At 26.1% G+C, this 14,426-nt stretch overlaps 2 protein-coding genes across 2 annotated transcripts in view; both read left to right on the top strand.

The window, feature by feature from the left end:
* LOC145828493 (uncharacterized) overlaps positions 1–7,532 on the top strand; it is a 23,529-nt gene extending 15,997 nt beyond the window's left edge. The window contains exons 7-12 of the mRNA XM_082936248.1: positions 188–336; positions 733–824; positions 1,032–1,226; positions 2,514–2,719; positions 3,502–3,589; positions 7,365–7,532. Of these exons, the coding sequence (XP_082792374.1) occupies positions 188–336; positions 733–824; positions 1,032–1,226; positions 2,514–2,719; positions 3,502–3,589; positions 7,365–7,532 (898 nt within the window). The remainder of the gene's footprint in view (positions 1–187; positions 337–732; positions 825–1,031; positions 1,227–2,513; positions 2,720–3,501; positions 3,590–7,364) is intronic.
* Positions 7,533–9,682: 2,150 nt separating this feature from the next.
* Positions 9,683–14,298, top strand: LOC145829481 (claudin-1-like). Its single transcript, XM_082937284.1, has 5 exons — positions 9,683–9,865; positions 11,082–11,173; positions 11,391–11,585; positions 12,961–13,119; positions 13,738–14,298. Exons 1-5 carry the CDS (start codon positions 9,727–9,729, stop codon positions 13,870–13,872), a joined length of 720 nt encoding a protein of 239 aa, XP_082793410.1. The 5' UTR covers positions 9,683–9,726; the 3' UTR covers positions 13,873–14,298.
* The last annotated feature ends 128 nt before the right edge of the window (positions 14,299–14,426 follow it).

Below are 14,426 nucleotides of genomic sequence, written 5' to 3'. Positions count from 1 at the left end.
AAAAATATATACAATGAAACTAAAGTTTTAACTTTACAACTTGTTAATTAAATAATTCGCTTTTAAATTTTAAAGAGTATTTTCGTTGTTTTTTAACAGTTTAGTAGAACAGAACTTTTCGATTAGTTTTTAGTTACAAAATACTTCGTAAAAATATATTAAAAACACAGTTTATTTACACGTCTAGTATTGTAATGGCGAATGGGATTATACAAGGTACAGGGTTGATGCTTGGAGTTTTTGGGTCAGTGATAATGGTTGTGTCTGTCATGATACCCAACTGGAGGCAAAATGATGTTTCTGATGACATAATCCAGGCTATCAGGACTCATTCTGGTATAAATATAATTTTGTTTTAAATGAAAAAAGAAATAAAAAAATATTCAAGTAAGGTTCTAAACTTTTAGTATAACTTTCATAAAACAAAATACTATATAAAAGAAGTCTTCTTAAATTTTGAAATTATGTTTTATAGAATTGTATTTTCTTAATTATAATATAATAAATAATAATTGTTATGTTTGCTCAAGAAAGAGTTTACGATAAATTTTTTAAGTGTATAATTCTTTATGTGAAAGCTTTACTCAGGATGTCTACTTTAATCAACTAATACTTTTCAACAATGTTTATTGATTCCTATATTAAGTTGGACTATCTAAATTCAACAAAAAAAATTTAATGTGAATTTTCAAACAAAATTTTATACTATAATAGCTTTAACAAACAACATAGGTCTGTGGAGTAAATGTGTGTCTTACACTACGGGACAGTGGCAATGTGACCAGTACGACAATTTTTTACTTGGACTACCTGACAGAATTAAGGTAAACTAATACTAAGTTTTATTGCGTGACCTAAGCATGAAACAGAAATATTCTACGTTTACAAGTTTTGATTACTTTTTGATAGATTGTTAAAAGCTTTTATTCAGTTAATAAACATATTTTTATCTAAACATTGGAAATCAGTAACAAGTTACAAAACATTGAATAAGCATTAAGTATTTACAGCTATCGTTTTGTTTTTGATAGTTTGCTCGTGGGTTTTCTATGGCTTCTATTGTATTTGCTGTCATTGCCCTTGTCACCTCTTTTCTAGCAGTTAAATGCATTTCTGTTATGGAAGACAATCTGCCCGCTAAACAAAAAATTGGATATCTAGCTGGAATTTTTTGGGCTCTTGCTGGAATCGGTATTGGGACTGCTGCTTCCTACTTTGCATTCCACGTAAGCATTTTATACAGGTGAAATCGCTTTTATACTTTTTAACTTTATTTTGTGATTATATTAAGATAAATTGAAACGGCATATATTTTAAAAGTTAATCAAATGTTTAAACGTTGTTTTTGTAAAGCATTTGTATTTAATCTATACTTTCAATTTAATAGCTATATTCAGTTAATTGTTTGTATATTATTAGCTTTAAGTTCATATGTTAAAAAAATAAGAAATTAGTTTGTGATAAATTTAATTTCTTTAAAGGTTGCATCACAGTAAACTTTAGGTTTTATTCATGAAATAGTTGACTTTTAGAAACAATAATCAACGCTTTTCTTATTTTTACTCGCTAAGTGAAGTTGTTTTATAATTAAAAAGATTCTTAAAATAACTTAATCTTTTTTATGATTAATACTAATAAGTAAAACATTTTTAAGTTTTAATAAGATATATATATTGTAGCAAGAACACTTTTTTTTAATAAGAAGCATAAGGTAAACTGCAGACACAAAATAAAATTGTTTTCTTAAGCTGCTATCAAAACGGTGTACAGAACCAAGTCTTTTGTTAAATTTATATCCTTTCTTTGTTGAAATTTTGTATCTGTCACACAAAGAAAATGTTTCTCTAACGATAATTTAGCTTTATTATCTTTGTTACAAGTCGTTATTTTTGAATTTATACTGTTGGTACAACTTGTGGCTTTAGATACATGAGAATATCCTCTAATTATTCTCATCACATTTTGATATGCACTATAAACGATACAAAAACCTAGTAAAAACAATACTTAAGAGCTTTTCATCTAAAATTCTTATTTGGAAATGATATATTCATACTTCTAAAAGTAAAACTACACCAATCTTTTAATGAAATATAAGTTATTAGTTTTATTTAGCGCTAAATATTTTTTATACAGTTATATAGTTTACAAAAAATTCATAGTGTATATGGTTTCTATACTTAATCTTTTTACTGAGTGTCTTATAAGTAAGTTACAAAATGTTTTACACAACATATCAAATAATAATACTCGGACGCTTTTTAGTTTAGTGTTATAATTAAAAAAAAATTCAGAGGATCTTCGTATATACAGAATAAATTTTCTTGACTTTTAAAAACTATAAAAAATAGTTATTTGTGATCAAAATATTTGATTTTATTTAACTGTTAAAACACTTAAAAAAGTTGCTGCATGTCTTAGAAAAATAAATTGTCAATTATATTTTTTCATAATGTTATAGTGTTGAAAGTAACACTCTAATGTTTTGTAACAAAAACGATGTGAATAACCAGATAAAACGGGAGTTCGAAGCCTGCAGGGTCTTCAACCCGTCATCATCGAGCGCCTCCTTCAACTCGACCCTCCAGCAGTGTCACGTGTTCGGACCAGGCATCTACATCGGCTGGTTGGCCATGTTCCTTCTCTTGTGCGCGGGGGCTCTCATGGCTTGCGGATCCCACCGCGTCGACGAAGAAAGTCAGGACTCCAGGGTCTACAGGTTGAATTTTCATGCGTAACGCTTTCTTACATTGGTGTATTTTAGTAGTTTACTTTGGTTAGACTAATTTCATAATACTGTTTCAGTATAAGTCGAAGTTTTAAAAGTTTTTTTTGAAAGTGTAAGTTTTTATTTTACAGTTATTTTTGATTACATATAGATTCAGTTTTTAACTTTGACTAGCCAAATTAACAAAAGTAATTAAAAAATAGGTTACAAATAATTTAAACTTATACTTAGGTAAATGTAGAAATTCTACAGTATTGCATTGTTTTCTAAAACAAAGTTAAAACTTCCAAAATACTAGCCATAACTAAACAAACTCTTTTTATTGATTACTTTCTGTCGTTAAAGCTATTTTTCTTATACAACATTTTTAAATAAACTTATTTATGATACTTAAAATACAATTTTTTAATGGTTTCAAAAACTTTACTGTTTTGTTTTTACCACTAATTTTTTTCATTGTAAAAAAAAACATTTAATCAACTGTTTCGAATTTCTGAAAGCAACTATTATTCGTAAATTTTTTTCTAAACTTTTCTAAGTTTCTAAGTTTTAAAAACTAAATGTTTTGTTTAACTTTTATTACTAGTTCTTTTTTTCTATTAAAACGTTTAATAGATGAAACAATGTATTAAACAAAATAAAACAAATATTGTTTTAAAACTTAGATAATATTTACGTCAAATTATTTTCTGATGTTAGCTTATATAATTTAAAAATTCATTTAAACCTTTTTATTACAGCAACTTAAACATAATTAATAATTTTTACCAAAGGTCATACTCGCGAGTCAAAAGAAATTTGTCGAATAGATGGCAAAGATCAAGCAGAAACGAACAACGGGCATTGAACAGAGATGAATATGTTTGAGTTCAAAAGTCAATGAAACTAATGTTTAGTTAAATAAAAATATTAAACAACGTTTGTTTTTTAGTTGTGTGCAAAAATATATATAATAAATAAAAATATAGTATATAAATCAGTATTGTTATTTTTTATACATTTTTTGATTAAATGCACAAAACTTTGTTGAACGTTATAATTATAGATCTAAGTGTGATATAATGGTTCTACTAACTTAATTAAGTTTAATAAAGTTAAAAACCTTAAAAAAATAATTTAACAGTGTTTTTAAAAGTAGTTTATTTTAATAAAACATCTTTCAATTTGTTTTTTTTCTTCTTTAAGTAAATATGAGTTTATCAGTTTTTTAAATTCAATTGTGGTATAATAAAACGTATAGTTAAAGCAGTTACAAAATATCTAGCTTAGTTAAGCTTTTTATAATTAATGATGTCATTAACGAACTTATTTTCAATTTAATTTATAGTTATTGAAATTGGTAAATTGTATACCAATTACTTGCATCTGTTTTAATTTATTATCTAATATAAACAATATTAATACTATACTGAAAAAATAATTTATTAAGATTTGAGCTGCTTCAAAATAGCTTGTTTTAGATTCATTAGATTTAAAGTAACTATAAAAATTTATTATCTTATACATTATAAAACTTTGTAACATAAAAATTACATTTTGCTATATAGTGTATGTATAGTGTATATATTGCTATTTCAGTTTTTAGCATAAAAAAGTAGTTTTTTATAACACATAGTATGAATACAATTAACAATTAAGGTAAAACTAGCAGCTCTTAAAAGATGTCTTCAGTACTTTGGTGTATTATTTTACAGTAAACTTTTTATAAAATAAAGGAAGAGTAGAACTTATTTGTAGAAATGACAGCTTTAATTATTTCTTCTAAACCAGACTAAACTTATCTAGCATGTATTTAACTTCTCTTAATAAAAATTTCATAAAATAAGCCCAAATTATGTAGACAAATGAATGTTTAAGTAGTCTAGTAGTCATTTAGTTTTAATTAATACGAATCTGTATTATTAGAAAAGTTTTTTTATTTTTTTCAATTTTTGGGTAAATGTAATTTAAAACTATGTTTATTTGACTAGTAAACTCGAAAAAATTTTTTTTCTGTTTGAGAAATCGTAAAAAATACATGTTGAGAAAATTTTAATTTGGCTAAAGTCGAGTAAATTAAAACGTCGATGTTTACATATTTTATGTATTTTTACCTGCAAGGAAAACTTTATCTAAAATGTTTTAAATTTGTCCTTAAACACTTAAGTGTAAAAACTTGCAGTTAAGTATCACATGCACTTGTTTAGCTTAGCTTTTTCTTCTCTATGCAAGATTAAATGTAATAAGACGCTTGAGTTATTCAAGGTCAAAGTCAAATGAGTCCAAAACAGATCTGATTTTGTGTTTATATTAGTCAGTACTGAACTGAATTGAACTTTGAGGCGCAACTTTCTTTTTGTGATGCATTGATGAAAGTTTAATTCTAAAAATGTTTTTTGGTTTTTACAAGCTCAATTTTTTGTAAAGTTTAAAACTATTAAAACTTTTTTAAAAAGTATAAGGTATCCTTAAAACAAGTTTTATTTTACTAAACTCAATCTTATTAAGTACAACTAGTCACCTTTTAAACTAAACACTATGTTGCTTTTGATATTTTAAAGGAACATTTATTATTTTTCAATATATATTAGTATAGTTTATTGAGGGACAAAAAATACGCTGAAAAACTTTGGTCTAACGACCTGGTGTGCAAAAAAACCTTTTGGTCATCGAGTCGTACACCATAAAAGTTTAATGTAATGTCCAAGACAGCTTTTTAAGATTTTAATTATTATAAAAATATTACTAAACAGAATTTAAGTTTACGACCTCCTAATAAAAACTAAAACGAATAGTTAAATACTTAGACATATTTACATATTTGTTTTTGATATTAAAAGTTGAAACATAATAACACAAAACTATTCTTCGATTTATAAGTTTTAAAATTTTATATATAAGCTTGTATATAATTTTAACATAAAACAAATAAATCCGTTTAATACAAACTTATTTGACCTTAATAAAAAAAGTGTCACTGAGTTTTGACGACGTCATTTCGTGACTATTACCAGTTTGGCATTTTGAAATAAAACGCTAGTAATTGCGTAAAACGATATTCCCCGATATTCCTTACGAGCTTTGATTAAAGTTATTACCAAATTTATAATATTTCATATTTTCTTAACTTTTACAGCGTACGAAAAAATGTATATTTTCCCTGAAACTTAATACCATGGGAAAGTATTTTAAACCACGACGTGAAATGTATATAAAGCTTCCTTTTATTGCTACATTTTAGTTAAAAATATACATGCTACTAAACATGTAGCTACTATATAACTATAACTTTTAAACAAGTTAAAACTACGTCGTTGTTTTATAAAAATAGTTAACATAGAAAGAACTTGAATATAAGCTAAGGAAGTCTTTAATTGATGCAGTAACAACTTACTTTTTGCATAAGGAGAATTTTTACTTTTCATTCTTATAAAAAATGGCTTAAAATTTATTGTAGTTATAGTTAGGGTTGATCAACTTAAATTATTAGATCAATGTATTTTTAGTCTTGCATATAAAACTTAAGCTTTGTTCATTAAAAAAAAATTGTAGATACCAGTCAAATGTTTGTTTTAATTTGATAGGTATTAAATTTCACTAATCAGGTGCTAATATTTTTTGAGATTTACGCTAGGAGTTTAACTGATGTTTAGTGCAAAATTTACTTACTATTAAGAACTTTGTTAAAGATCTTGTTTTAAAAAATAAGTTAAGACAAAACTACACTTTTGTGAAATTATAAAAACTCTAAAAGTTTAAACATTTAGAAGCTTTATGCATACAACTATTTCAAATGTATATTGTTATAATTTAGAAACTTAACAACTTCTAAATTTAATTTTTTTTTAAATGAAAAAATCATAGTAGCAATATTTAACTGTAAAGTTATGATACTTCAGAAAAGACTTTTTAAATCGACAACTAAATAATTGTTAATGTTTAGTATTAGCAAAAAATTTTTGAAGTCCTTAAATTAAGTTTTTATTTTAAATAGAAAAACACCAACTATAAAAACGGTATACGACTTTTTGTACAACTAATAATTTTTTCATAAATTTCCTACTTTAACAACCTAAAACAATCAGTTAGGTTTAAGATGGAAGTAAAAAAGTTTTTAAGTATTTTGAAGCATATTATTTGTTTATTAAGTACAAAATAACTCATAGTGTGGTGGTTGTATATAAAGTAAAGTTTTTGAAAATTTAATAACTTACTAAAATGTTTCGGTTTACAATTTAAGTTTTTAAAACTTGTTTTAACTAAAGATTAACTTTCTGAAATAATTAGCTTAAAGCCAAACGCTAAAAAACATTAAAACTCTTACTGATAGTTTTAATAAACTAATACTTGCTGTTTTTAATTGCTTTTAAAGCAAATAGCTTTAATAAAGATATTATAAATTTTTATACATTGAGATAACGATAGTAATAAAATTGAGCTTTATCATAAAAGGACCTTAAACTTTTGATGAGTTTTTTACTGTGAAAGAAAATTTTCAGTTTATATAAGAAAGTAACTTTGTCTTTGGAAAAAAACGAGCAAAAAAACAATTCTAACTCAATTTAATAATTTCTCGTTTGTTTTTAATTTGAAAATTACATATTGTCCAAGTATTTGTACTACTGTGTAAACAAGACATAAACAAAAATAATGCCAGCGGGTTTCTCCCGTAAATACGCAAAAAAAGTTGTTTTTGCTGAAATCACCAGGAGAATCATCGGGAGCTCAGCAAAGCAAACAGATCCAATCATGCGCATCCGAAAGAAAAAAGAGGGGAAACAAGCTGACGCTTGGTGGCGTTGTCGGCAGTTTTAGAAGTGGGTAATCGCCTCGGGCGTTTCCTTTTTCTTTAAAGTTTGCGCCTGCAGCTGAAAGTCGTCGGGGTTTCAGAGAGGCCAATTTTAAGTATTTTTCTGTGCTGAGTTGACATCGAGTTTTTAAGATTGTGTTGTAGAAAGTAGAGATTTTACAGCTTACTCTTCATTAAATCAATATCATTTTTTATATCTATTAACAGGTTGTTAATTATTAACAACAAACTTTAAATATATACAAAATAAAATTTTAGCTTGCATATAAACAAACTAATTTTAAAAGCTTGTATATGTTTTTAATTTTATATGTTTATGTTTGATATTAAAATATTCCCAAAATATATATAAACTATTGTGTTTAAAGATTTTACGTCCAAAACATTTAATTTTACAAAACTATGCTTAAAAACATATTTTTATGAGTGTTTTAACCTAAAAATATCAAAATACTTAAGAATTTGACAAAGGTGTTTTGTTTAACACCAGTAAGTATATTTAATCATGCAAAAAAAAGTTACGCTTAGATAACTTTCGGATTAACATTTAAATCTAAAATTTTTCTGCTGAGAACAATGAATTTTGAAAGTTGAGCTAAAATTGGAAACAGGAGTACACTATTTATGTTTAGTCTGAATACTTTTACCAGCTTTTTTTTCGTAATAATGGAAAAAAACCAAGCTAGTCTTTATTTTCGATCGTAAAGCACAATATAAAAGATCAGCTGCTGTGAAAAATTATCGTTTTGTTTAAAAAAGCACTCAATTTTGAAGAGCACTCTAAACCCTACTTTTTGTTCAAACTGATTTTCAGTGTGAGTTTTTCAGTATTTTTTGAAAATTTTTGTTTTACAAACTCTTATAAACTTTGTTAGCGACAAACTTTAAGGAGTAAGTTTTTACAAAGTTATGTTATTTATTATGTTCAAGTTTATAGCTATGTAGGCGGATATTGTACATTTAAAAGACACTGTTTTAAGCGATTATGTTTATACAAACAGATAAAATTGATTATTTCATAAATGCTATTTAAGTTTACATAAAAATTTGTACAATACAGTTTTATAGTTTGTCACATTTATATGGTATTTTTTCACATTGATAAAGTTCTACTTTTGCAAGCTTTTGAAAAGGTTTGAGTATATCTTTTACTAATATGTTTGCTGCTTAAACTGTTTTTCTTTTTATAATCAGTGTAATATAAAATTGAGTAAAGTTCAAATAAAGTTTTTTTTTTTCTTATGTTAGTGACTTATATAAATGTAAACTCTAGATGAAAAAAAGTTATTACTTAAAAACTAAAATTTTGTTTTTCTCACACCAAAAAGCTCGTAGCCCGCTGTGAATTTGACTAAACCCTTTTAAATAACGTCATGGTAGTTTTACTTTGTTCATCTTGCAAAATATTGCCATTTAATGTAATTCTGATTTTTTTTCGGGAAGCCGCTTTCATGTACGAGTGCCTAGTACTTAAAAACTCAAAAACTGATTTTGTTTGAAATGTATTACCGCAGTGAATTCTGTTTATATATTCAATTTAATACAAAAATGTTAAACGTATTTTAGCGTATGTTTTAAAACTTTATTTTATTAACATAGAACTTGTAACAGTTCAAAAAAATATAATATTAAATTATTATTCAACCATAAAAAAATGCAAAATTTTAAGTAGTTTTTTAAATAAAAGTATGATGAAATATTTAAAAACTTAATCTATATAAATTAAATAACAGTTGTTACCTTAGTTAGTATAGTATTTGTTGTTTTAAAAACTATTGTGACGTTTTAGCGTAAAGGTAGTGAATTAAGAAAAACATTGATTGGTTGTGTGTCATCAGTAATATAAGTACCATTTAGGAAAGAGTACAAGTCATATTTATGTCACTTATTTGTTATTTACAATTTTTTTATATTATGTTACAACTGTCAAAAACAAAAAAAAAGTATTTTTATTTAGTTTAGTTTACCATTTGTTATCTTTTAATACATACAAAGCTTTTTTTACGCTACAAAGCATTGTACAATGTACATAAAATACTTTTAAAATACTGTTAAATAGAAATAACTAAATGTCAGATCAGTACTTTCAAACTCATTTTGTAAAAATACATTCCGAAAAAAATATATGTAATTTTCACACAAAAACACAACTGGCTTAAAATTACAACATGACTTTGCATTCTAGACTTTAAATAAAAAACACAAAGTAATGAACGGAGCATTACAGGTTTCAGGCTTCAGCTTGGCTCTTCTCGCCTTCGTATTGTCGTGCGTGGCCATATTTCTTCCGGAGTGGAGAGTGAACGATCCCAGAGGAGAGATCGTCGAAGCCATCTTCCTCCACCAAGGTAAATGTTTTACTGTTTTGTTTAGCAAGCCAGCTGCAATGTTTTTGATTTACTTCTACCGTTTTGTGTAACAAACCGTAACAATAAAGCGGTTCAGTAGTAATTACAATTGTACCCTTATCCCTGACCTACTCTACCTAAATTTTAAAACAAAACCCTTAAGTATAACACTTTTTATCTAAACATATAACAAACAGTACTTTTTAATAAATAAATAAACTTAGAAATTAATTAAACTTAAATCACATAAATTAAATTTTAGCTATTTAAATTTTAGCAGTACTACTGAATCTGGTAGTTTCTATGAATAAGTTTTTACTTTTCATTTAGTTCTTACAATTTTATGCTCTTCATCGCTGATTTGATATGTTTATTTTGATACAAAATTATTACTAAAACATACCATTTTTTAAAACTTAAATAAATACTGAAATTTATTGAATATCTAAAATTTACGATTTTAATAAAAATAAAAATGTTTATAATAATGTGTATTTAGCAGAGCAAGAGTTTTTTAAAGTCTTACAAAAATTGTTTTGTATATACTTGTCGTCAGCAACTTTTTTGTTACCTAACTGCTTCAAAATTTTCTATTTATAGATTAAATAAACTTATAGGTTAAACTATATTAATTTATTTTTGACGTTGACTCTATCTTATCGTTGACGTTGTATTAGAGCCAATAAAACCTTCGTTATTCAGTTAAATAAAAATTTCATCTTATGGTATTATACTCAAGTTTAGTAGTTATTTTTAAAAATGTTTATAAAATCCTAGTCTAGAAACATGTAATTGATAAAGAAAGAACAAAAAATTATAAACTGTAGAAGTAAAATCTTTTAAGTTCTTAATTACTTCAACAAGAACAAAATTGGTGGTAAAACTAAATTTTTCTTTAAAATGTTAAGAAAAGTTATGTACATTATTTAAGCTTGTTACAATTTGAATAAAATATCTTTAAAGTTATTTTTATAACTACGGCATTGTTAAAAAAAAATTTTCAAAACTTTTAGTGTATATACTAAAAAAAAGCTAAACTTAGCTAGTTTACTCACAAGTAATAATTTATTTTGATTTTTGCATACTTATTTAATTAAGTTCCTTTCAATTACTATTTTCAAACAACTTTTTCAAAAATAGTTTATTAAATGGATTGAGGCTAACTATACGCTTTGTGTAGTGTTTTTGGATATTATGACAATAATTAATACCTCAGGTTTGTGGGCGAGATGTGTAGGACAGTCAACTGGTCAGTGGCAATGCGATGATTGGGACGCGAAATTCCTTGGACTCAGCACGCAATTGCAGGTATGTTAAATTTGAAAAAATAAACTAAAAGTTCTTTATTGTCAATAGACAATTTTTTTTTGTAAAGTTGCAAAAAAAAAAAACTTGAATACAGCTTACTAAATAACTGTTAATTGTATTTTACTTACAAAACTCTCTTTATATTTAAGTTTAACTATTCTAGAATAAAAAACATCAGATTCGGTTTACCAGTAAACAATAATCTGTTCACTTTCAGGTGGGACGCAGTCTTGCAATTTTCACCATATTTTTCGGTTTCGGAGCACTTGCCCTGTCCGTGATCGGTCTCGAGTGCTCGGCGTGTCTGCAAGACAACAAGGACATGAAAAGCAAGATGTCCAAGGTCGCAGCCGGATTGTGGTTCGCTTCAGCATTCTGCATTGGAATCGCCGTTTCGTACTACGCTAATCAAGTTTGTACATGAAAAGTGTTATAATGTTGTAATTCATGGGTTGTTTCAATTTATGTGTTTTTTCTGACTGTTTTATGAGATTTGCTTAAATCTTGACAAAGTAAGGTTGTAGTTCGTCTACAAAATATTAATGGTACGTTTATGCGTAGTAAAAGTTTGAAGCTAAACATGTAGATGTATACTTAAACTGTGTAAAGCAAGGCACAGTAGATAGGTGCTATATGGTCCTACCTTTGTGGTAAATAAAGTAGAGCCGTAACAAATTAAGATTTAATAAATCTAGCGGTACTAAACTATATAATTTTTAGCATTTAATTAAGCAATAACAGATGAACGAAGATTTTAGTATAGAATATCTATAACCTTTAAATTAAAAAATACTCTAATTACGGCAAATTTACTGAGCACTGTAAGAAGTAAAAAGTGTTATATTAAAGTTTTAGTTTAAAATCAAAAAAAAGTTAAATTTAAAAAAAGTCAATCCTTTGGTAGCATGAGGGTGGTACGAACAGTACGACAATCAGATACGACGTATATTTTAGTTTAAAAAACAACCTGTACATTAAGAATAAAACTACTTTTTCTTACTTTAAATAATTTTGAATGGTCTATAAATTTTATTTTCAGAAAATAAAGTAACTAAAGGATAATTCAGTTATAATTTTTCATTGAAATATTTTTTTTCATAATGCCCATAACAACACGGCCCGTGATCTTTTAATTTTTTGTAATATTTTCGACCATTTGAAATAATTTTTTTGGTAAGTCTGGTTCGCCGAGTATAAAATTTGCCTACCCCTACTTTAAAATATAAAGTAAAATCAATTGATTTTTATTAAGTTTTGAATATACGATTAAAATTATTTTTGATCAAAACTAAGTAAGCACATTTAAACTATAAAATACAAAATAACAGATACTGAAAAATATCAAGTACTTAAAAAAGTATAAGATAAGCATGAATAATCGTAGTTTTATGTAAATTTGTATAATGATATACATTTATAAATAGTCAATTTCCTATACAAAATTTAGATGTATGCTGCTTTATGTATAAACTAATTTTTTTTTCGTAAATTTTATTAAGGATTTAGCAATGTAAAATCAGCTGTTAGCACCCTAACTAAGTTTTTAATTGAAATAAGTAAAAAAAAAAATATGTAGACTATATACATATTTACAAATCAGAGTTCAACAACATAAAAATATGTATACTTTTAATATTTACTTAATGCAATAAAACAAATCAAAATATTGGCATAGTAAAAGATAAAATTTTTTTAATAAGTTTGTTCAATTTAAGAACTTTTTTCAATATTTTTAAAAAATATCTAATAGTTATAAAAGCTGTTCAAATCTATCATGTTGTCAACAGATTGCCACTGCCTTCTCCATAAGCAACTTCCAAACAGCGCAAAGCGGGGACAGACCACAAGTTTGGGTGTTCGGTACGTCAATTTTTCTCGGCTGGGCCGCACTCATACTCGGGTTTGTCGGCGGACTTGTCATGTGGTGCGGTTCGTACGTAGATGAAGTTAGTATTTTATGTGTTCATACTAGTTTACAAGCAAAAAGAATGTGTTGAATAATCAGTCACTTACAATCATATCTATAGTGTAACGATAGTTGTATTTTAAAATTTGTTAAAATTTTTTTTGTGTCTTTTATTACACGTATCTTAAAATAAATACTTTTTTATTGTACTCTTTTTAAGCCTTATTAAATTGTTACTATTCTGAATTAACAATTATGTTGTTTCTATGAAATATATTTACTACAGTTTAGAAAATTTCTTATCAGTTTAATTATAAACTTAAACATTGTCGGATACTGTAATAAAGATTTGAAACTTAAGTAAAATTCATGTTTCGTTATTTATCATTCCTTTAGAACTCAACTTTGTATAAAACATTTAAATTTGGAGTTCAAAATTATAATAATTAATATAAATAGCCATTTAAATATAATAAATAATAAATTTCTAAAAGAATTAAACTCTAATTGTAATAGTTACTGATAATAATTTACTGTATAGTACAATTTCATTGTCATTGCTATTACAATATATTTTATGTATAAAACTTGAAGTTTTTATATTAAAACTGTATTACATTCAGTTAGAGCACAAAAACAAAAACAATTTATAACGCAGGACGACGATCAAGATGATTACATGTCGAGACGTGTCGGCAGAGGAGTCAGAAGGATGAGAGAGAGCTTCAGGGAAAGCTACAGGGCGTTGAGACCTGGCAGAAGACCGGCCGACAAAGAAGTTGATTACGTTTAGAATAACTTGTTTGGAAACACTGCGGTTGCGGTTATACGCGCGTTTGCGAGGACTTCTTACTCCTTTCTGTTTTTTGTTTGATTATCTGTTGAAGCAGGCCACGCGAAAAAATGTCACGGTTAAAACTTTATTTTTGAAAACATAATGTAAATTTTTGATTATTAAAACGTTATTGTGACTGTTTTAGTCATTTTTTTGTACGAAATTAATTATGATTGTATGTGTTTTTTGGATCATAATTTTTCTTTATTGTAGCCTTTAAGTTAATCGATTTTGAAAAACAGTTTGATCTTTTTTAGTAGCTTTTACTTTATTGATTTTTTTTCTGTATTGTAAATAGTATTTTAAAATGCTCTTCAATTTTTTAGGACCGTCTTGGCCTTTTATACGTCTTTTTATTAATAAATGTGTCTTAAGATTATACAAAGCTTGTTTCTTGAAAATTATTTTAGTAAGTATAGTATAGAGTTTAAAAGAAAATCTTACTGAGTTGAATTAAACATATAAAAGTTAATTTAAACTTATAGTGTCATCTTCTCAGTATCCTTGTTTAC

Source organism: Thalia democratica, chromosome 2 (assembly GCF_965202585.1).
Source record: "Thalia democratica chromosome 2, ktThaDemo2.hap1.1, whole genome shotgun sequence".
In the NCBI taxonomy this organism is placed as follows: Eukaryota; Metazoa; Chordata; class Thaliacea; order Salpida; family Salpidae; genus Thalia; species Thalia democratica.
The sequence above is the reverse complement of the archived record's forward strand: the minus strand, read 5'-3'. Positions and strand labels throughout refer to the sequence as shown.